We start from the raw sequence: 24,925 nt of genomic DNA on the forward strand, positions 1-24,925 counted from the left end.
TATATTAAGGAAGTAGTGCTACACGTGAGTTTTACAAGTCCCATTGGGACCTGAAATTAATTGACGTAAATCCAAAGCATCAGGTTCTGTTCCCATGTGTAAAACCTAGGTAATAATTGTCTCTCTTCCCAGGGGTGTCATTTTGCTGAATGAAGCAACAGAATCTAGTTTTCATCTTGTAACTACCGTATGTGAGGAACTTAAAGTCCTATTTGGAATGTCTTTTCACCTCCTATTTTCTTTCCCCCATAGGTAAGCTTTCTTGTTGACAATGTACGTATTGAGGAAACCTGCTTCTGATGACGACTATCTTTTTTAGACTTTAGGGACCCTAGTGATCCCGGCATGATATGAAATGGACAACTGGTGTCCAGAAAATTCTAAGACAAATAAGCAAAATTTAGTTTCATATCCTAAAGATATGAAATTACCTAAAGAGGGAGAGCTCAGGAGCAAGTATGTCCTAATTTTCTACAAGGACACTTTCCATTCTAGTTTGAGTTCCAGGATTTCACAGGGAAAAAGCATGACAGAACACCAGAAGCTACCAGAAATTCTTTGCTTTGCTGTACATTTTTACACAGCCAGGCCATCTTTCCTCTATAATTTATAAAGCAATTATGTCCTGAGCTGGGGTTTACACACACGCCTTTCCCCACAAAGGAGATTTTCCTCCCAGCCTGTGAATCCCAAGGCAACCTGAGCTCAGATCTTTGTGGACAGGCCCTTCGATCATCATCCAAAATTACCCAGGATATAAAACTAGTTTTTGGCTGCTTCTCAAAACACTGAGGACAATACAAATATAATAAGATACAGAGTGAATGTCTACACACCTGTCAGATTTAACACAGAGGCAAACACAAGGGGTCCAGAACCAGGAATCTTTTGGTTAAAAAGCCCTTGAGTGACAGAAGAGGTAAAACACAACTCCTTGCCTTCCTGTCTTCAAGGCAACACCAGCAATTGCTAGAGGATAATAGTTTCCTGGTGATTCTAATCAAGCCAAGAGCTAAGTAGTTGCTTGGAACATGTAACACTGACCATAAGGAAGATCAGAAATACATATTTCTTCCTTGGGTATCTTTAATTGTACAATAAGCCAACATTTTTATTCTGAGGTTTCCCATCAAAATGTTGGGAAGACCAGTATGAGTCAGCAAGAGCATGAACTGGAATAAGCATAGCACCTGCTCCCTACAAGCTAGCAATCTTGGACAAGTTAACTTAACCCCAGTCTCAATTTTCTCTGCTATGAAAACTGATACTAAAACATGTAATACTCTTTTGGAACCAAAATAAACAACACAGAAGATGCAAAATCACCTGGCCCGTAGTGAACACTCAAGAATGGTTATTTTTTAAATATTGAGATTTTTTGACATAGTTAGATATGTCAGAAAGCATAATGCAAGATTCTACTCAATTAAGCCCATGTGATGTCACTTGACACTGCATTTAAAATTATCTAAAACTGATGATATGACAGAAAAATAGCATGATGATCCTCTTAATGCTATTTCCTGGTTGGAATGGATTGTATAATGATAAACAAGTATTTTGGCTACTCAAACTGGGTGGATGGGTAGAAGGATGGAAGGATGGATATATATATAAATAGACAGATGAGTTGATATGGATGGATGGATGGATGAATAAAATAAAACCTAGGTAATAATTGTCTCTCTTCCCAGGGGTGTCATTTTGCTGAATGAAGCAACAGAATCTGGTTTTCATCTTGTAACTACCGTAACTACAAGGATGAATGGACAGATTGACGGATTTAGGGAGATGATAGATGATGTGGAACCTACTTAGTCTCATCAAAATCCTTAAAGAAGAGAGGGGAGCACATACTCAATCCCAAATTATTGCATCTTTCATTTCCGAACCAGTGACTCCAAAGGAACTAGATCAACTTCCCTAGGGCTTCCAACATGACTTTCTTCTTTGAAAAAAAGTGCTAAACCCAGCAACAAAATCCACAAACAAATAGAAAACAACCGTTTGTCTTAGGTTTTCACTGATTGAGGTTTTAGATTTTATTCCCTGTAGAAAGCATTCTGAAGTTGACATATTTAAAATTCACATGCTCAGATGTAAAAGATAGCACAGAGACACATCCCAGAAAATATCACAACTTTTCCTACAGTACTTCACAGCAGCAAAAGCTTTGGCCCTTACCTGAAGGTGGGTCCATTCTGTATTTATTCTCTTGACACCAACCAACTGGTCGAAGTCTGTAATCCAAGTAAAACAACCACTGGTCATAGGATTCAGTGTCCTCCAATCCCACATAGCGAAGGCGTAATCTTCCTCCAACATTTTCAATCACACTAACTATCCAGTACTGAAAAGGGTTCTGAGAATCCTGAAGTTCTATTAAGGAATCAACTGTAATGAGGTCTATAGGGCCTTTCCCTCGCAGAGGCTGTTTAAACAGAAGCAAAACTCCTTATTTTAAACTTTATTTTAAAGTTCTCATGGAAACAGATGACAGCAGAAGATAATATTTTTTCACACCATCATCCAAGCTATTGGCAAACAATCTGGTGTTTCCCTCCACCCCCATCCTCTGCACAGCCCTCGCCCCCCCCTTCCCTTTCCTCCTCACACACATCCATGTACCCAGTGCTGTACCCAGCAACAAAATCCACAAACAAATAGAAAACAACAGTTTGTCTTAGGTTTTCACCAAACAAATCACCCTTCACAGATAAAATTGCATTCACAAAAAATTACTGTGCTTTTAAGAAGAGTTATACGCAAATTTGCCTGGAGCTAGAAAAAACATGGTAGCAAAATGTCTACTTTTCAAATAGACAGATGTACCTCATAGGGGTCTATAAATTTTCACCATGACTTCTCAACAGAGTTGTCTTAAAATGGCCACTACTCTTAGCAGACAAGACCCTCTCCCACTTTGCTTAGATGAGTGCAGCACCACGTGCAGAGGTGATATATCTAATTCACGTGATGGTCAGCTAAGTGCAACCATTATGTACAGTTATTTCTACATTTAACCACTTAACCTGATAATTAGTTTGGAAAATATATAATTATTGTCCCTTCTTAGCATACATTAACATATGAAAAGGGTGTTTGTTCAGTCAGCCTCACAGGCAGATACCTTTAAAAAAATTCACATAGTAAGACAATTCGCCCCTTGGAAAGGGCAAACAATCATCATTTTGATTTGTTCACCAAACAAATAAAATAGCCATTAAGATAAACAAATACATCAGGCAAAAATAGTCACAAAACAAAACCTGCTAACTGTGTAGCAGTGCTACCGGCTTTTTTTTTTTTTTTTTTTTTTTGAGAAGGTGGAACATTAGGGTTGAAATAATAATAATGGCACTGTCAAAATCCACATTTAATTCCCAGTCATTCATTAAGTTTTCCCCCTTCCAGGGGCACTCTTAAAGCACATTTGGTAATTCAATAATTACTTATGACACAGAATCTTTCTCTTGCTGTTTCTTTATACATGATAAATATTAATGTTTCATCATAATTTTATGAAATGAACCATAAAGATTTCAGTTTAAATGTTTTCTTCAGCACCTTGAAATTACCTTAACTATATTTAAATACAGTCAGCCTTTTCTCCTTTCTTCCAATGAGGGAAGCTAACTCCATTATTTGTTAACATGGGCGTTCTCATCTTGGGGTTACGTGACTGAAGTGGAATACTGGATGGAACCACTGCTCAGTGTGCCCCAAGAGATTACACGAGAGCACACACATGCTTAGGCATCACCTATTCAACTATTCATCACTCTTGTGATTTTATTGACTTTAACTAATAAAGGAGAAAGGCTCAAACTTATAGGATAATGAGGAGGTATCCTAACATAAAAATGCATTCACATAGAGCAAATTTTCCACTCGCTGACTGTACCACAGGGTACAGATTAGTCAACACCATTCAAATCCATCACCTAAGTAATTCAGCACAAAACAGGAAGTGGGGCTATATGCATAAAGATATCTGTGTCCACGCATGGATCTGCAGAAGGATATATGCAAGGTGCCATTTGGTCTGAGCTCATGGGACTGGATGCTTCAGAGATATAAGAGATGTATAATAACAATACATACACCTTCCAGCAGGTTGGCAGGTGCTGTCCGAGAACCAGTCAAATCATGTATGAGGAATTCGGTCCAATCTGCATACTTCTCTTTGATTGCTGGTAAGACAAGGGAGAATAAAAAACACTTGAACACATCAGTAAAATATCAAGTAAACTTAAAATCACTGTAGTTTTCTGTATGTTGGTGTTATTTTGATATTCGTTATTTTGATTTTTTTTTCTTAATTTTAAGCACTATGCTTAAGCAAAAAGTACGACAGTTGAAATCACAGAGTCTATCAGTAAGTAGTGACCTACCTAGCACACAACTGGTCATCTAAAAGATAAAAAAAACCTGAGGTGCTGAAGTCTTTCAAGCTATTTAGAAATCTTAACTGACAACAAGATTCCAAGCAGAAAGAGGCCAACAACAACTGGAGGAATTAGAGAAAATTACCATGGGAACATAAAGCCAGGCCCTGAATTATGTAAAAGGTTGATGGGGTAGGATAAAAACGGTTCTTTGGACTGAGAGGAAACAGCATATGCTAACAAGAGGGATAGAAATGAAACAGAAATGGAGAAAGAAAATACAGTTACTGGACCAACCACGGCACAGTCCAAGCCTGCAGGGCTGGGAAGCCAGTGGAATTGACAGCTGAGAAGTGACACTGACATCTGAGAAGCAGGACATCTCTAGAAATACCATAAAGGTCTGAAAGGAAACAGAAGACTCTAAAAGCTGGGAAACTGAGGCTGCTGCTGTTATCTAAGTAGAAAAGTTACAGGATCCAAAAGAGGGATGACAGCCTGTGAGCAAGGAAGGACCGAATTTGAGACATCTTAAAAAAAAAAAAAAAGAAAAGAAAAGAACTATCAGACCCTGGAGGCTGACATCCTATAAGTGCTTAGAACCCAAATGTACCCTCCCGATGACTCTTCCACAGTACAGGTCCCCAGAGGCTTGGGGACACCCTCAGCCTTCATAGGGCAGCAGATGGGAGAGCAACATGGTTCCCTGGATTCCTCTGACTCACACCATGATACTGAACTTCCTGGAAGGAGGACAGCGAGCCACAGGTGAGCTGCCTAGGATCCACCCAGTATTCAGCTGAGCTTCTGGTAATGGTCCAGGGCTCAAGGAGCATTAGGTATGAGGTATCCCCCAAAAGCTCGTGTGCAAAACAGTGCAAGAATATGATGCACAGGTGGGATGATTAGATTATCAAGGGTGAGACCTGATTGTGGTGTGATCCACTGATATGAATTAACTGGGAGGGGACTGTAGGCAGGCCGGGTGTGGCAGGAGGAAGTAGGTACTGGGGTTGTGCCCTTGGAGTTTTTAGTCTGTCCCAGGTGGGCAGAGGGTTGCCTTGTTGCCAGCTTCTTTCCTCCACCATGCCCTTCCACCATGATGTCCAGGCCTACAGCTATGCAGTTGGCCCACCATGGACTGAACCTCTGAAACTATGAGCCAAAATGAACTTTTCTTCCCTGCGTTGCTCTTGTGGTGTCTTTTGGCCACAGCAACACAAAACTGACTAAAACAAGGTTTATGCGTAGCCTAGGTCCTTCAAAGGCTTGATGAAACCTCTTCTAGCTCAAACCTACAGAAAGAGAGTTATTACAGAGGGTGGGGGTGCAGAGCTGGGCTCCAAGGCAGGTTCTGCCAACACTGCATGTAGAATTTAGGGTAATTTCATTCCATTATTCTCATCAATAAATAGTGTTTATAGGCTGCTAAGAGGATTAAAGAAGAAACACACATAAACAAAATAAAACCATGCCCAGCAAACACTAAGCAATTAGTAAACATTTTATCTTGGTTTATTGTAAGTATGTATTAGATGATCACGTATTTCCACCATGTATTTATCACTCACTCCCATAATTCCCAATGGAAACCTTCCACAAGCTGAAGCAGGACTGTCATTAGAATGAGGCACAATGGCAGCACTAACATGCATCTCCATCAATATCTGCCCATCACCCAGGATGATCAGAGTCTGAGAGAGGCACCAACACAGAGGATACTCCAGCAAACAAGGATGGAAAACAGAGCTTTACGTCACACAACAGTGCCCCGCCCAGCCTCCACTTGTAAGAGCAATGGGTCCATTCATCCTTTTTTATCTCTAGGGTTTCTTTCCAAATAAAATACCACTGTCCTTATTTTAGACATACATACTGATATGGAAATACCTTTGGGGACAAAAATATCACAACTTTGTACTCTCTTCCATCAGTAGCAAATGTAGTTATCCTATTTCAATGTTATTCCCTTTTGTTTGGGGGGGGGCTTTGTTGTTTTTTGAAGGGGGGCTACTAGGGATTGAACTAAGGGGTAACCACTGAGCTACATCCCCAGCCCTATTTTGTATTTTATTTAGAGACAGGGTCTCACTGTGTTGCTTAGTGCCTCACCATTGCTGAGGCTAGCTTTGAACTCGCAATCCTCCTGTCTCAGAGCTGCTGGGATTACAGGCATGGTTGGAGTTTGTTATCCCCATTTAAATCCAGCCTTCTTGCATGACTAAGATTAAAACATCAAAAGCAAATATGTACAAGATAAATTAATTAAAACTTACTTTATGCTTTACAAAGACCTTTCATTGACTTTATCTATTCTGACCCTGGTAACAAGGCTAATGAGGTGGCTCTTCTTAACTAACTTGTAACCAAGTTCACAGAAAAATCTAGGGTCAGAGCCGGCCAAAAACCTCCAAGTATTTAGACCCTAATCTTACATGGAGTCTTTCCTCTAGAATTAATGACGCTCCAAAGTTTTTGCAAAAAGTTAAATCAACAAAATGTAGGTATGATGGTGATACCATGAAAACAACTGTCTACCCATAAAGTTTCAAGACTGGGGCAAAATATACAACTGTACCCGATAAATATTCATTTCACATCTCATTAGAAAAGTACAGGTCAAGCAATAAGTGGTCCTACGCAGATAGAATTTACATCTACATTCTGTATGAGAAGATCAACTCACCTCTCAAGAGTTGTTCCCATATGCACACAATTCAAGTTAACATTTAAGTTAAAAATTTCTTAATATGCAAGCAGCAAAGACACGGTGCAATGCTAAAATTTAAATTGTGAGAGTCCCAGCAAGACAGCACTGGAGATGGTCTGAAATTTATATCTTTCAAGCCCTAAGTTCCAGAGGTCCCATAACTTCCCCTTAATATGTTTCAGCATAAGACTCTGAAGCAATCTTTTATGTGCCGCGGAATATCTAGACAAATTGCTCTCCATGGAAAATGTATCTATAAAGCTATAAAAATACACGGACCGTTTTAGGTTAAAAAATAAAGATGAAACAATCCTCAGAAATTTTGCTAATGTTGAAAGAAAACCTGCTTCAGTCAATGTTAGTTCTCAGAGCTCAATTTTCAAACGTACAACAAACCTACTAAAATAAATATTATCCTAAAATGAAAACTAACAAAGTTCTATTCATTTACATAAGTAAAACTCTGTTTTATTTTACAAATACTCACAACACATGAAAGAAACAATCATGACCTTGAAGTTGAGAAAAAAGAAAACACATACATACACTTTTTGTGAGGATATTTGGAGACGGCTCCAAATTCCAAGACAACTTCATTTGGATTGGAAAGCTATATATACAGCCTTAAGGTTACTATCATTTTTCAGAACCTGAAAAAACATCACTAAGGTTGGACATCACCCCATCAAGCTAATGTCAACAGAGAGTCCAGTGATGTGTCACCTCTCAGTGATGTCCTCTTCTGCAGAGACTGTCTCATGGGTACGATGCCCATTCAAGCAGACCATGAACATGAGACCTGTGGGGGGTCAGGTGGACCCACATCAGCCCAGGCTCCTCAACGCCATGCCCCAGTGAAACAGAGAAGCCCATCACAAACGTGCCTTTGTACTTATTCTGAAGACAGGGAGGAGAGTGACAATGAAGAGCAAGGCTACTTTCACTGGAACACACTTCAGGCAACAGGGAAGGGGCTGCAGTCCACCCATCTTCTGGAGTTTAGACCCACAGGATTTTTCTTTTTGCTCTTCTCTCCAGGAAAGGTTCTCAACCTGCTGACTACAGGCATCCCATGAAACTGGGTGATTTTCAGCCCATCTGGGACTGGGGCTTCCCACTTCCTGCTATTCAAAGTCACAAGCTTCAAGAGATCCCAAAGTGCCCTCTAAGCTGCAGCTCCCAAATCCAACTGGGTGGCAACTGTCCTCCACCCCCACCAATAACTTTATAGTCACCAAGTCCTCATTAGCTTTCAAGCTGCCAGAAATACTGAAATTTCTGTTCTATGCTGGTCCCCCTTTGACTCTGTGGGTTGCTGGTCTTTGCATTTTTCATTCCTTTACTCTCATGAGGAAAAGGAGATAAATAAAAGTGCGAAGTTCATGGAGACTCCTGGTTTACAAGAGAACTGGACCCTACAAAGAGATGTCGGGCAGCAGCCTTTGGCTTGTCAGAAAAAGACTTTTTAACACTGACCCAGCTAAAGAAAGAGGAGGCAATGGTAGATCCTGAATTATAAATGGAAGCACTTCCTCCTACTATGAAGAAGGCTTCAGACTTCCTATGGAGACTTTTAAAGAAGAATATGTATTAATTTTTCATATTGTGCTAAAATTAAATTGTTCCTACAAACAGAATAAAAGGCCATACAATTATTTGATAGGATTGATAAGTTCCTATTATGTGCAATGAACATTGTGTATGTTGGTGTTTAATATACTACAAGTATTCCTATCTTTAATAATAAGTGTAAGTCAGAAAAAGATACAATTCCTTAGAACTTAACATAGATTGTTGAAAGAAAAGTTTCAAATCAATGTGTTAAGACTCATTCAGTTTTATAAACACAGTTATATGATTACAAAAAGGAATAGTAGCATTTAGTTCTAAAAAATTTGAATTTAACAAAGAATCTGAGAATTGTTGGAAGCAAGAAATAAATCTCATAGTGATAACCCTGTGGTGAAAGAGGAAAAATAAATGGTATAAAGGTCTCAGAATAATTGCACAATTTGAATATTAATATTTATGCCATAATCATTAAAATTTTGATCCATATTTACACAGACCCTTAAAAAAAAGTTTTGCAACCTCTACATTGCTTGAAGTTTCCCTGCATACTGGGAATGAGAGGTGCTTTTAGTTGAAATTAGCTTATTATGGGATTAGATATGACTTTTGATGACAACTACTTCATGGGGCCAAAGGATTAAACAAGAAAATAGACATAATTTCCTAACACTGTTCAGCTGGGCACTAAGTCTCAGGACTATAAAAAGTGAAGTATCACAAGTAATGTGATCAATCTTTCCCTCTTTAGTGCACCCAAATGTTTACAGGGCATACCAAGTTTTCTCTTAGTGGAGCAAATAAGAGGTGTTTTAAACTGATGTCTTCATTACAGGCTAATGATTTCTTGCAATCCAAAGTTAACTTTTAGTAAACCTATGCATGGGTCATGGTATAAAATTACATTCTGGAACATAAAATCATACAGCAATATTTCATCGTTTTGAAAAACTATAATGAGACTCAGTAAAAATATCCTTGTAGGGCATTCTAATCCCCTCTTTGCCCCTCCCTGACTTGTACACTAATGGTAATTTTGTCACCATTATCACATCTTCAAACAGTTGCAAACTGGTACCAAAATCAAGTATGTCTAATGGAAAATAATTCCTAATGTAAACTGTCAGGGGAATCCAATTCATTTTAAGCTTCAATCTGCTTCTTATTGTTATTATAAAATTTATCACTTGTTATATGGTGGAAAACACAGTCTCTGTGGCTAAACTTGGCAATTAATGCTCTTAACACAGTAGGATACACTATACACAAAGATCATTATTTCAGTTACTGACTGATGCTTTTTATGAAAACAGGATCAATGGAGAATAGATAATACAGTGCTCACATCAATATGAAAGTTTAGACACCCAGTTACTTATTTACTTATTATTAAAATTTATACTACAGATCATTCTGCAGCTCCCAAAGTGTGGACATTTTCCACATCCAAATAAAACTGTTCTTTTCTATGTTGTGCACAAGAGCACAGACAAACATGAAACGCAGGGTCTTAGAGATGGTCACAGAACTCAGTACTCACACCAGATTCCTACATTCCAACTGGGCAAGCAGAGGCTCTGGGAATTCACTTCTCATCAGTTCTGTTATTCCTATAACTTGTGCAAATGTCACACCTTAGTAAAAGTGAATCCATTCTAATGACTGTCTATTTCAACAAGCAAGTACCTCAATACACTCCTGTTTGCATCGATGTATTTGTGAAGGGAAGCGAGAGGCTGTGTAGCTTTTTTTTTTTTTTTGGCCAGCTACTCTGCACTGGCTTCAGTGCCCTCTCTAGGAGCTGCAGCTGGGGCCAGTCCCCCTACCAGGGGACACAAAGTGAGGTCTCACTTCACCACCAGCACTAGTATTTTCAGCATCTTGCATCTTAGACATTGGCATAGTTATCAATGGGAAAGTTGCAGTTATATGAATCACAGCCACCACAGAGAGGAAGCAGAATGACATAAGGCAGTGAAAGGACTGTTCCAACCACATGATTACTTGACCATGACCAGGCAAGAGACTGCTGAAACCACTCAGCCAAGAGCTCAGCAAACACAGGACCAGGAGATGAGAGTGTCTAGATTCTGCATTTAAGTCAACCCAGAGAAACGGTGACAAAGATGCATACCAGAGGCTGGGACTGATGCGGATCAAAAGGGTACAAAGTTTCCCTTAAAAAGGTGGAATACAGTTTCACCATCTACTGCACTGTTCGGTGACCACAGTTAATATGGAGACCATTAATACTAATACACTGTACATTTCAAAATTGCTGGAAAAGTAGATTTTTAACATCTCACATACACACATACAAAAAAAAATTGTGAATAGATAAGGTGTAGGATACATTAATTGGCTTCATTTCATCTTTCTACAATGAATCCATTGGTGAAAACATCACATTGTACCCAAAAAATATATCCATTTATTATTTTTCAATTTAAAATTTTAATTAATTCTAAAAGCCATGAAAGTAAAGCCAATGACATTTGCTGACATGACAGATGAAAAGTAAGAGGTGAGGATGTCACCAAGGCTACCTGGTCAAGAGATGGGAGAATGGAGTTTCCACTTACCTCGCAGGGCAAACTCGGGAGAAGCTTAAGTGCAGGGCCAGTTCTACATACGTTCAGGCCACAATGACCACAGCTATGGTGTCATAGCTGCTCAGCTGCTGTAACAAAGAAACCCAAACGCTCCAAGGTACAAACACAGTGCAAGTTTCATTCTCTCCATACACTGCCAAGGCAGGCAATCCAGCATGACAGGCAGCTCGGCTTCAATAGGAGTGGTGGTGCCTGGGTCCCAGTGGTCCTACCGTCCTGATACAAGCAAGGGTAAAGCCAAGCTGCTCAACCCTTATTCCAGCCAGAAAGCGGGGAAGGAACCTAGCTGAAGGGTAAGCACTTTCCACCTCATCAGTTGCACACAGATCACAAACAACACTTGCCCTGGTGTTCTGTCACCCAGATGAACAGCCACACTTAGCCAAGTGCAGGTCTAACTCGTAATATAAGAAAAGTCCCAAAGAAATGACAGGAGCTCTCTGGGATGGGGAGCAAGCTGGGTTGGACCCAGTGGGAGGAATGGAACCAAGTTTACTCATGTTTGCCATGCAATGATGCTTCCTCTTCCACTTGGGTCAAGATAGTGCCACAGTAACTATTTCCCAGGCTTTTATTACAAGAGGGGAAAATTTACAACGTAGGAGGATCCCTCACCAAAGTGCCCACTCACACATTCAGCAATGCCTCCGAGAGAAGAATATGGGGACCCATGGGACCCCATCTTATAGGGGCCTTCTCTTTATAGATTCTCAGTCTATGCATATTTATCCTTTCCTCCAGTGAAAGTTCCTCCTAAACCTATAACATATGAGGTTATAAAACATATCCTAAAACTTAGTGCACAACACAGAAACCTGATGGAACTCACTCTGCGGTATCCACATATCTACACCAGCAGCACCAAATCCAGGTAAGTCGATTACCAACTGATGAGAGAAGCTCAAGGAGGGAACGATCAGCTTTGACAGAGGCTGCTGACTGATGAGTAATGTGAAGGTTGACATTAGGCTTTTTATTTTATAACCACACTCCTCCAGGATTCATTCCTAGGAGCAGAACTGCAAAGGATTTACCAGGTATTGACAAACTGCTCTTACCATTTATACTCTTTATCATCGGTACACAAAAATTCTCATTTCTGTCCATCTTACTAATATTTCATCTGATCAGACCTCTAAAATTTTCACCCATCTCAAGAATATGAAAATATCTGTGACTTTGGTTTTCATGTTATTAAAAAAATTGATTTTCAGGAACTCTTCATATATGTTAGTAATTCTTCATTGGATACAGCATGACTCTGACTTGGTCCAGTGTTGAGCATGAGCCTTTTACAAACAGAAATGAGATCATATCACTTGGTGCTATTGTTTGGATCTCAGGTGAACCCCAAAGGCTCATAGTGAGACAATGCAAAAAGGTTCAGAGGAGAAATGATTAGATTGTAAGAATCTTAACCCAATCAGTGATTTAATCCCAATAGGGATTAACTGAATGGTACACTAAGTGATAGGGTGTGGCTGGAGGAGGTGGAAATTAGGGCATGGCTTTGGTGTATAAAATTGTATCTGGAGAGTGGAGTTTCACTCTCTGCTTCCTGATCTCTTGTGAGCTGCTTCCCTCTGCCACACTCTGCCATGATGTTCAGCCTCACCTCAAGCCCCAAGGAATGGAGCCGGCCATCTATAGACTAGGACCTCTTAAACCGTGAGCCCTCAAAGAAACTTTTCCTCCTCTATAATTGTGCTGGTTTGGGTCCTTTGGTCACAGCAGTAAAAAGACACTCAGCTACTGAATCTCAGAATAAATTTCAAACTCCAAAGACTGGCTCAATGTCCTTTGTGATGGGGCAGCTCTCCACTATTCCTCTTTGCTCTTGACCCTGAATTCCTCAAAGATCTTCTCTTCTAATGCATCTCCTAAGGGCTCTCCTGGAGCATCCCCCCGGCCCCCTTCACCCCTCCTCAGCTGAATCGGTACTTCCTTACTAGTCCTCCCTGATCCGGGACACACACTAGCATCTCCCACAGACCCAAATTCTTCCCCTTCTCAGACATATTCCAGGGTATAATTCCACATTTGTGATCACTTGTCCACCATTTCCAGGGATCAATACCAGGAAGCTACACACAATTCACTCTCATTGTGTGCAAAATTCTATGCCCAATTCCTGGAACAACAGGCATATGTAGGTAGTTACTGAATTTTGACACGAAGAAGGAAAAAAATTGAATGGTTTTTGTTATGATGTAGATAGGGGATGTCCCTCAGAAGCTCCTGTGTTAATGCAAGAATATTCAGCGGTGAAATGATTAGAATTCATTAGCCATACATAGTTGGGTACATCCCACTTTCAATGAACTAACAGTGATAACTGTAGGCAGGCAGGTGAGGCATGGCTGGAGGCAGTAGGTGAGTCACTGGGCCATTCCCTGAAAGGGTGCATCTTCCCTACAGCCCCTGACCTCGTCATGCTCTGAGCAGCTTTCTTCCACCAGGCCCTTCCCCCATGATGTGCCACCTCACCTCGGCCAGAGTGGTGGAGTTGGACATCCGTGGACTGAGACTTCTGAAACCATGAGCCCCAAATGAACTTTCCCTCCTCTAACTTCTTCTTGCCAGATATTTTAGTCACAGCAATGAAAAGCTAACTCAAACAGCTTTATAAACTGTATCTGTTTTACTAATCTTTTGATGAAATAGCATTTGCTCAATTCAGATTAGGAGCTAGTTGCCATAAATATTATGCACACTTTTCATTAAAATATAATTTAATTCAATATCTTATCAGAAGTCTTTAAAAATATTCTGGTATTCCTTTTGTTTCTTTCTGCTTTGTATTTGCCAGTTTTTAACTGCATATATATGAAGCAAATTATCATTTACAATGTTAGTTCAGCCTATATAGCCTAGAAAACCAGGGATCGATCCATTTAACTAATCTGGCACTTAATACCTTGTAAGATAGAGACAACACTCAACATCTGTCTGATGTTTTCCTTCTGCATGACTGACACTATCAGTCCACTAGGTAACACTGGTTCTGTTCACTGTAAATGAGGCAGGCAATCAGGGGTCACAGACATTCAAGGTACTAAGAGTACCTGAACCCCACGGGACCAAGTTCACCCTTCTCTGATGTTCCCAAGAAGTTCTCAGCACTAACAATAACCAAGACATGCAATAGAAAAGTCATAAAAGACAAGACACTACTTATGACATTCTCAAAGTATAAGCCATGTAACTCTGGGCACAAAGTAACAAAGATCCCAAAGATAAATAACCTCTAAAACTATTAGAAGTTTAAAGTCTTATCATTGTTCTCTGGTCAGAGAATTTTTATCAAATTTCTCTTCTTGCACAGTTTCTCTAATTCTCCTCTAGCCACCAATATCTCACTTTATAGACATTTCTGCTACTGCTTTAAACATTTTTCTGCTTTTAAAGAATCTCCTTCCAAAAAGTTAGCCACCTTCCCCACCACATAGGAAAAACTGCCTACAGGTCTTTTACTAGATCCCTCTGCAGAGGAAACTGTCAAAACTGAATTAACACAGCACGTGAGTCCAGAGCTCCAAGTGCAATGGAAGAGTCACTTTCTTGTTAAAGATTTTATTCTTAAGTCTCTCTTTTTCAAACTTGATTTCTTTCTGTAAAATTTATTTCTTTGCTGGAGCAAAAGTGCTTCCATTCAAATTTTCCCCAATATTATTCTTAGGGATATATTAAAAACAAAAAAAAAACAACAGACAGGCTTGCAAAAAATTTACATTGCCATGCCCTTCGCATCTATCTGATTAAATGAGTCAGCCTAGCAAAGGTTTTTGCGTTGCTGTCAGTGACAGTTAACTTCATATGTCCACTTGGATGTGCCATGGTGCCCAAATATGTAGTCAAACATCATTCCGCATATTTCTGTGAGAGTGTTTTTGCATGAGATTAACATGTAAGTCTGAACACTTCAGGGAGAGAAGACTGCCCTCCATAATAATGTGAGAGGGTTTCATATGATGGTTCAAGGCCTGAATAAAAGAAAAGACCGGGACTTAGCACGGGCGGGACCCAGGTTTGATTCTCAGCACCACATAAAAATAAAGGCATTGTGTTGTGTCCATCTACAAAAAAGATTCTCTCTCTTTCTTTCTCTCTCTCTCTCTCAAAAAAAAAAAAAATTCCCCAGCAGATGACCTTGGGTCTTTCTCCACAGTATCAGCTCTTCCCTGTTCCCCAGCAGATGTTCCTGGGACTTGAACCATCAGTCTTCCTAGGTCTCCAGCCTCCTTGCCTCGACCATTAGATGTACAACCTGGCAAGCATTCGCGCACGCGTGCGCGCACACACACTTACACACACACACACACAGAGTTATGGTTTGGAGGTGAGGTGTCCCCCAAAAGACAATACAAGAAGGTTCAGAGGAGAGATTTTTGGATGTGAGAGTCTTAACCCAATCAGCGAATCAATCCCTGATGGGATTAACTGGGTGCTGGCTAGCAGAGGTGGGGTGTGGCTGGAGGAAGTGGTTAAATGGGGGCGTGGCTATGAGGTATATATTTTTTGTATCAGGAGCTGGAGTCTCTCTCTCTCAGCTTCTTGATCACCATGGTGTGAGCTGTTTCCTTCTGCCACCCTCTCTAGCCATGATGTTCAGCTTCACCTCAAGCCCTGAGGAATGGAGCCGGCCTTATATGGACTAAGACTCTGAAACTGTGAGCCCTCAAACTTTCCCTCCTTTAAAATTGTTGTGGTCAGATCCTTTAGTCACAGCAGTGGGAAAAAAGCTAACTAAAACATACACATTCACACTCACATACATCCTACGGGTCTGTTTCTCTCTAGAACACTGGCTCATTAATACAGGATCTTATTACTACAATTCTAAATGTTCCATGAACAACAACAAAAAAAAAAGGACAACAAAAACAGTCACAGAAAAGTGGGGGGAATAATAGTGACTCAGTCATCAGACAGCTCTTGCAGGTTGCATCTTCAGGAGGGCATGAGAAGAAGCCTGTGATAAACTTGTGCCCACTGAGAAGCCACCTGAGACAGGAAATGACAGGTTCCAGATGGTGCTGCCTGAGCTGGAATTCCAGCTGTATCCCACAATGACGAGTGACATTAGAAATGCCATCTAACCTCTCTAGGTCTGTCCTTACCTATAAAATTAAAATCATTTTTTAAAACTAATCAAATAGATGTTAATTGAGAAGTCATTTCAAAGCTAAACCCAAATAATGATCAGTCATATAAATACTTCAAATAGGAAGAGAATTTGGTAATTCAACCCATTATAACTCCAGCATGTTTGATGGCTTGATGACCACAGCATACTCCACACACCCGGGAGAATGGCCAGGTTCAAAGGACACCTGCAGCACATTTCCGCCCTCACCTTCCTCAACACCCCCAGCACACCCCACATCTCCCACTCTTGAGTTCAATCCAGAGGGCTCTCCCTTGTGCCCAAAGGCTGAATCCATCCTGGGTGAGGCTGGAAGTGGGGTCGTGAGTGGGTCACTGCTATTGGCTACACACTTTACCCAAAATAAACTATAGTTTGCCCTTAACCAAGGAGCAGTAGATTTTTGCTTCAGAAAAACATTAGAGCTCTGGGCCACCTGGAGAGGCTGTTCTCTCACAGACACCTCTGCCCCCAGCCTCTGCAGGATGCACCCTGGGAAGCAGCAACAACATGTTCCACACTTTCAGTTTCTACCTGGAGTCCTGCTGCAAACCCTGACTGATGCCACCACTTGTGTCTCTGGCACCCTTCAAAGAGACATGGAGATGGAATCACCCTTCACGCATGGCTCCAGTCTCATAGGCTCACCAAAAGCCCGACAGCCAAGCCAATTCACAGACAGGCCCATTGCTAAAGTCTGATAACCAGTGATTATGTCCTCTGAAGTAAATCTTCTTAACTTGCCAACCACCTGGGCTCCAGGGAGCTCAGGAGCCCACAAAATGGAACACAAAGCTGTGTCTATGTGTATGTGTGTGTAAAACCTCTTCCAAGAAGCTTCCCCGGGTTCCTCAGATGCTCAGAGAACTCCATGACCCTTCAAAAGATTAAGGACTAGTGTACAGAAAAATGTTACTACACCAAAATACAGCTGGGATGTGACCACCAGACTGTAAGCACCCTAAAACTTCAAGCTCTACTGTATCCTGTACCTGACACAATGCCAATCAACATTACCACACAACTCTCCTAGGGAAAGCAATTTATTATCTTCCCCCTCAACACAGATACTAAAATTCCGATTCCAAAATCATCTACTAAGTGTACTCCATGTGCCAAACACTGTGCTGGGCACTTATGGTCTACATTTCCCTGGTGCTTCCAAAGTGCAATGAACTGGTTATTCTCATCCCCATTTTGCTAATAAGACTCAAAGAGATTAAGTAGGTCTGTATTCACAGAGACAAACATCTTCAAGACTGTATCTGCAATGGAGATGACAGGTGCCTGCCCCCATTTCTCTGGGCTCCTGCTGAGCCGATTTGCCCACACTCCCAGTTGGCCTACAGCTTCCAGTTGGGCTGGGCACTTCTTACTCTGCCTCCTTATCAGTACTTGAAAGGAAGACCTTCAGCCCTCACCCACCAGGCCAGGCCCAATGTGCTCCCTCAAGGCACATGTGACAGGTTATAGATCTGCCCCACTGTTCACCTATGCCCTCCTTCAGATGGTTTGCTCCATGAGGGGGAAATGTCACTCTTGGTTCAAACTTCCTCCTCAGACCCACCATGGTCTCTGGTGCACAGAGACACCTAATAAACACTATGTAGATAAGTAAATGTGTTTTTAAGAATGTCAAGTGTAACAGAGCACTGGATTAAGGGTTAAAAGACTTTCTAGACCTATTTCTGCCACTACTTACACACTCCAAAAAGGTTACATATATCCTTCGGAATTTAATATTACAAAATTAGAGCATCCCTTGAAAGCACACATGTGTAGTGTCACGTTTATGTCACACAAAAGTCCAGAGAGTTGGAGAGGAAATAAACACCACCAAGACATGATTCCTGTGCTGCAGGAGTTCGATTAGGAAGACGGCATGTCAGCAAGGAACTCAGAGGGAAGGAGGGAACCCCAGGTATTGTAGAAGCCCTGAGCCCAGGAGCAGGGGTGGCATCTTACTGGAGCTGCCTTAAGAGCTGGGCCTTGGGAGCATTTGGCATAGGTGGTGTGCAGATCAACAAGGTCACCTTCTGGTGCTCTACAGGCAGGAGGTGCTGGAGGAAGGCTGCTTGGTCCAGAGGCTCTTCCAGATGTTCAAGTGAAACGAAGGACACCTGAACTCATGAGGCAGAGGAGGAGAACCTCTGAAAGGAGATGCCCTGTGAGTCACAGGAACAGGTCCAGGCAAGGACAGGTCAGTAGGCCCAATTGGCCCACAATGGCCAGGCCTGAGCTGTACTTCCAAATCTAATCACCAACAATTAGTGACACAAGTTTGTCTAGGGTGGTGAAGGCAGCACCAGGAACAGGTGACATCACAGAACCGACATCAGAGAAACGGACACCACTTCAACAAAACAAGCCAGAGACTATACTGGGAGGGAGAAGCCACAGCTCCCAGCTGAGCCATTTACTTGCCGTAGCTGTAGAACTGATATTTCTTGAAGTAAGTTCCCTGAAAGCTCACTAGCATCCCAGTCATGCCTCTCTATCCTAGGAGTCCTCGCCCGGCCCCTTCCTAAGGCTGAGAAGGGAGTGTGACAGAACAGATCTACCTATCAACAGGGAGGAACATCACTGGGTTAGAACTGTATTGAAAATAGGGCTGAGGGTAGCAAACATCAAGAGTTAACCCAATATAGGTATGAGATCTGGAACCTCACGAGGAACTGAGGAACGTGGGGAAGATGGGACATCTGTAAAAGCTTCAACAGGCCTCAGTCATAGGTAAGTGGGTAATTCCAAGTCCATCACATATTGTATGCTCAAAACAAGCCTGGCAAATAACCTCATGGACCACCTTTGCAACTCACCTCCACTTTTCCACCTGCAGAGAGTGCCTTCATGATTCTGACCAAGATCATCTTACTTGTAAAGCAAGCCCATCTCCTTCTTTCCAATGTTCCTGCACAACTTTTAACCACATATGTTACTAGTTTGCTAATAAGCCTCTTCCTTGTCTACTCGGGTGGTTGAAATATTTCAATAATAAATTCAGCTCTCATAGTTTGAATTTATCTTCAAGATTTATATTTATATTACTCCAGCCTTGGTACTTGCCTCAACAGGGATGCTACAGGAATCAATGAACAGTAACCAGTCACCCATAAGAGAGCAATGCCACTCCATGGGCTGAGTACCTCAGCAGGAGCTCACAGCACCAGAGCTGGCAGTGACTTGGACCCTGGACCCTTGACCCTTTGTATGACCCAGGTGAGGTTCCTGGCCAGGACAAACAAGGGTTGTCATGGCTATAATGTAAGGAGAGACACTTGGACAAATAAAGGGCTTGATTTTTGTTATTATGAGCAGGAAGGTCTACCAAGAGTGACCAATTATAAAGAACAATTCAAAGTAATGGAATTGTGATTCAAAACCATAAATCAGGTAAGTATTAGAGGAAAAAAGTTCAGAAAGAATAGAAATTATGACCTGCCTTCCCACCCAGGTTAGGAAAAAGATGAGCAGCCACAGTGCCTAACTCAATAGCTGCATTTGGTTTGCAAGCTGTGGTTACAACGAGAGGCAGTATATCTGAGTCTCTCTCTCTCTCCCCCTCCTTCATTCCCGCCTGCCTGCCCTCCCCTCCATACAAACACACACACACGCGCGCGCGTGTATGATAGATTTCTTTTTCGTTCTGCTAAAGAACTAACTGGAAATTTTGATTAGGTCCTTAAGGTTCTGTCTTCTGCGATTCTTAAAACAAAGCAAAATGCTACAACATTTTGTAATGTGTCACAGAATACAACTGAGTACATCACGTGATATTTCAACAAAAATTTTGCAAAAGGGCTAGAATATATAAAAGAATATGCCACTCTGGTGCTGTAATTCATTTTGAGTGTTGACTATAAATTCTGCCTGCTTTATTACATAAACAGAATTCATTTGGATTATTGCATGTGGCAGTTCTTGAAAAAGCCAGCTGTAAACAGAGCCTGGACAAATTCCCTGAATTTTCTCCTATCAATTACACGAGATCAAATTATGTTTGTAAAAATGAAGCTTTACTACTAACAATTATTTTTAAGCAATGAAATGTAACAGATATTAACTTATGGTTTTCTTCCTGTTAACACTAAGACCACATTAGATGAGATTTATAGCTGTTTAACAAAACAAAAACTATTATGTCAGGCTTGGAAGCAGTAATTCATCGACTTATATGGAGCAAACAATTCATGCCAGATGAGTGGAGAGGAATAAATTTCCTACTCATTTTGAAACCATTATTCCTTCTAACCCGGGGAAGATTGGGCAACCTCAGACTCAAAAAAAAAAAAAAAAAAAAAGCAAAAATGGTGTACTAAAACAAGATCCTGTTTAGACATTTACTCTAAACACAGTCTAGAATATGCTGGCCCCCAAAATCAAGTTTTTGGCAACTTCTTTCAGCTTACCCAGTATTTCTATAACCCCATCACAATTAACCACTGAGATTTAAAACCAACCTCAAGTTGCAATAATATGGAAAAAAATATCTCTTTCTACAACCCCTCCTCATCAAACTTCTTATATATTTTTAGAATATTTTCTTCATGAATAGAAGGAAAAGAAACACAATTAGTCCCATCTCAGTTATAAGCAGTGATATAAGCACAGTTGTACAGAAAAGTCAGACAGGAGCTGACCCTGCTGGACCACGTGAGAAGTCAGATTGCATAGTGATGGAGAAAACAGAATTACTGCCTCCTTTTTCCACTTCAGTCATCTTTTATCATGTCACAGAAGCTTAAGGGGTGGTGCAGACAGAATGCAGACGTGGTTAGAGAAGTGTTCACTACATAGATAAAGCAGGGCCCCAGCAATGGCTCATTTGTGGGGCGGGGGCGGGGGCGGGGGCGGGGGCGAAAGAGTCCAAGCAAATCGCTCATGGATGGACTTGGTTTTCTCACTGCAGTTACAAGGAGGCTCTGCCTTAAACTGGTTTTGATCCAAGGGACCCTTAATAAATCAGTTTCAGAACTCCCTGACGCATTTCCACTAAAAGTAATGTTGCAGGAACACCCAGAGTCTACAAAAATAAAGTGGATAATATCAGCTCTGCCTAACTATCCTGCGCATGCTATCCATCCCAAGGAACACTTCAATTCTGAATATTCAGGTCAGAAATCAATTCAGGAAAGGAGAACAGAACCTCTCTTACAGAACAGGGAAGAAGGACAGACACCCCCAGGTACCAGAACATTACTAACCCTACCAAAAAAGGTGGTTCCCACCTTGTATGTGGGAAGGCAGCTCTCCATGACAGTCAGCTCTTAATTATGTAAGAAAAAGAAATTCGTACATTGCACCTTCAGGAACAGCTTCATGAGCGGCAAGAAAGAAGGCTAAATGGATAGAGTGACCCTCCTTGCTTTCCTTTTTAAGGATAAAAATAGAAGTATCCGCTGCTAGCTCAGATTCCCACTCTCTACACAGAGCATCTATGTTCATTAATAAGATACTAAACTACAAGTTCTTTTAAAAAAGAAATTGCAAACACAAAAATTCTACACGTTACTGAATCTCAAAAGGACAGCTTTAAGGAACTAAGCTTCAGTATTATAAATTTGTTTTATTTCATTTATTTACTAAATAACTTCAACTTGATTCATTTTCCCACTGACTTAGAAAGAAGGTCAATTATTAAAATACAACTATATCTTAACATTTAAAAGATCCAAATTATGACTATAGGGGTCAAAAAGAAGCCAGTAGAGCCAGATGAGCCACTGACAAGTTCCTGGAGTAAGTCTTAGCTAGAGTGTCACCTGGGACGCTGCACAGCAGCCTTGGCAAAGCACAGCTGTGAACGAAAGCCTCTCCACATACCTGAGTCCGCAGGGCCCAGAGGTGACCTACAATCAAGTGTCACCTACAATCTTAAATGCTGAGAAAATCACTACTTCGTGATATGTGAAAGTTATATGAAATTCAAACTTCAGTGTTCATGAATGACTGCCGATGGCTGCTCTGGTGCAGCCACAGTGCACTGGGCAGCTACAGCGGGACCAGATCACCCAAAATATTGACTCCAGCCTTTCAGAGGAAAAGCCTACTAATGCCTGCTATAAAGGTCCCAGAAGACACAGGCATTAGAAGGGTGGGAGACAGGGATCAGACAGTGCTCATGATTCATAAAATTAAGAAATGTTTTAAAATAGTTATCATAATCCTCTACTAATACTCACCGTGAATAGAAACTAACAGGAAAAAGAAGAAAAAAAAATATATTAAAGTGAAGCCAAAATGAAAGGAAGACAAAGAGAAAATGAGTACCATTGGAGACTAAGACTAAGGAGAAAAGAGAAACATTGTCATTGCTCCAATATACTCTGGACAATGCTATAAATTGCTAGATAGTCAGCATCTTATTACCCAGGTTGAAATTAAAAGTGCCTGTGTAATTTTTATTATGTAGGGGAAAACTAAACTAACTAAAATTACCAATCCTACATCCTCATGCTTACGCATCCCAATGACAATGCGTAGTGAATATGGAATACCCAAGGGCAAAATTTCCTTGAAGTCACAACTTATGTAAAAATATTCAAGCAAGCAAAACTCAGAAAAATGTAAATTTTAAAAGATAGCATCTGCATTAACTTTAAAAAGTAAAATATGAAAGAGTAACTCTTACAAAAGGTATAAGATCCTCACCAAGAAAACAACAATACTTTATAGAAAGATATTAAGGAAGTTATAAATAAAGGAAATATGTACTATGTTCATGGATTAGAGAATGCAATATTATAAAGATATTAACTTTTCTTAAAATTAATGTAGTCAAAGCTGTTCCTATCCAAATAAGTATCAAAACATTACTTTTATAGAACTAGATGAGACAATTTTAAAATTCATAGAGATGTAGTGTCTCAAGAATAGCCAAAACACTCTTTTAAGAAACAAAACACTCTTTTAAAAAACCTACAGGGTAGGGCTGGAGTTTTGGCTTAGTGGTAGAGAGCTCATCTAGCACATGCGAGGCCCTGGCTTTGATCCTCAAGCACCACATAAAAATAAAAAATAAAGGTATTGTGTGTCCAACTACAACTAAAACTAAAATATTTTTTTAAAAAAAAGAAAACAAAAACAGGGCTGGGGTTGTGGCTCAGCGGTAGAGAGTTTGCATGGTACGTGTGAGGCACTGGATTCAATTCTCAGCACCACATATAAATAAATAAAAATAAAGTTCTGTTGACAACTAAAAAATATTAAAAAGCAACAACAACAATAAATGTGGGAACTTGCCATGCAGATAAAAAGTGGTGATACTATAATAATTCTAAAGGTGTGGTTTTGGTAAAGGGAATAGACATATCAATAAGACAAAGTAGAAATAGAGAAACATGATGGATGGTTACATCTAGAACCACAAATCAGGGGGGGAGAGAACAGACTTCTTGATAAATGGTGCTGGGACAACCGCTTATCCATACGAGGAAAACTGAAATGACTCTTGTGCCACATACTTTGCACAAAAACCATTTCCTGCTGAGCCAAGGACTCAAACATGAAAAGCAAGACCATAAAGCTACTGGTGGCAACAGTGGGAAATGCACTTATGCCGACCATGTGGAGGAAGGAAGGAGTCCTTCCTGGAGATGCGAGGAGCACAAGAGGTTGACAAATTCAGTGTAGTCAAATTAGGAGTTTCCACTCAATAAAAAGTCACTAAGGAGACAGCAAAACTACAAGCCACAAACTATGAGAAGAAATGGGAATTTCTGCTATAATATCAAATGAAAGGCTCCCCATTTTGCAAAACTGTGACCGAGGTGGAGGGAATGGTGACAATATGCACTTCCAGGACAAAGCCCAGGCCCAGCATCACCAAGATGAAGAACATGAGGTGAATGGTGAGTGTAAGAGTCCCGGCTTCCCCTGCAGCCGGCTCACTCCAGCTGTGGTCAGCTGCTTTACTTGGTGTAAAACATCGATATCTGGGAAAACAGCAGCAGAAGGAACCCACGTTTACACTGTGAGGACGCACATGCCCTACTTACTGGTTACATGTGATTCTCACAATACAGAAGCCTGCACTCTCAATTAACTGCACCTGAAATATAGAACCAGTGCAGAATTAAGAACTCTTGTGAACCAGTGGAAAGGGAAGAAACAAATGAGAAAATGGGCAAGATGCTTACACAAGCACTTCACAGAAAAGGGTATGCAGATGGCTAGAAAATGTAAGAAAAGACCCTGGAGCGCAATGGCCGTGACGCTCAATTTCATTTGTCAACTTGCCTGGGCCACTGATAACCATGTACATTGCTCTGAGTCTTCCTGGAAGGGTGTTTCTAGACAAGATTAGCACTGGAATTTGCAGACCGAATAAAGCAAATGTCTTCCCAGCCCTAGTGTGGGCGGGCCTCTTCTAGCCAGCTAAAGACCCACCTAGAACAAATGCACAGCCTTCCCACAACAAGAGGCATCTCCTCCAGCCTTCCTACCTGAGCTGGGACATGTGTCTTCAATCTTATGAAGGAACTTCATCAACATGTGTTGA

At 40.9% G+C, this 24,925-nt stretch overlaps 1 protein-coding gene across 7 annotated transcripts in view; it reads right to left on the reverse strand.

Annotated features, from left to right (window-relative positions):
* Positions 1-24,925, reverse strand: part of Sfmbt2 (Scm like with four mbt domains 2) — a 212,487-nt gene that overhangs the window by 100,387 nt on the left and 87,175 nt on the right. For 4 of the 7 annotated variants that reach the window (XM_021723043.3, XM_005320295.5, XM_040276603.2 and 1 more), the window contains exons 5-6: positions 4,105-4,193; positions 2,185-2,431 (exon numbers count right to left, since the gene is read on the reverse strand). In XM_021723043.3, coding sequence (XP_021578718.2) covers positions 2,185-2,431; positions 4,105-4,193 — 336 coding nt within the window. Of the gene's footprint in view, positions 1-2,184; positions 2,432-4,104; positions 4,195-24,925 lie in introns of those variants that run through there. The other 3 variants (XM_040276604.2, XM_078023181.1, XR_005730286.2) reach the window with 3 other exon arrangements.

The sequence above is a fragment of the Ictidomys tridecemlineatus genome, chromosome 10, assembly GCF_052094955.1.
Source record: "Ictidomys tridecemlineatus isolate mIctTri1 chromosome 10, mIctTri1.hap1, whole genome shotgun sequence".
Classification (NCBI taxonomy): domain Eukaryota; kingdom Metazoa; phylum Chordata; class Mammalia; order Rodentia; family Sciuridae; genus Ictidomys; species Ictidomys tridecemlineatus.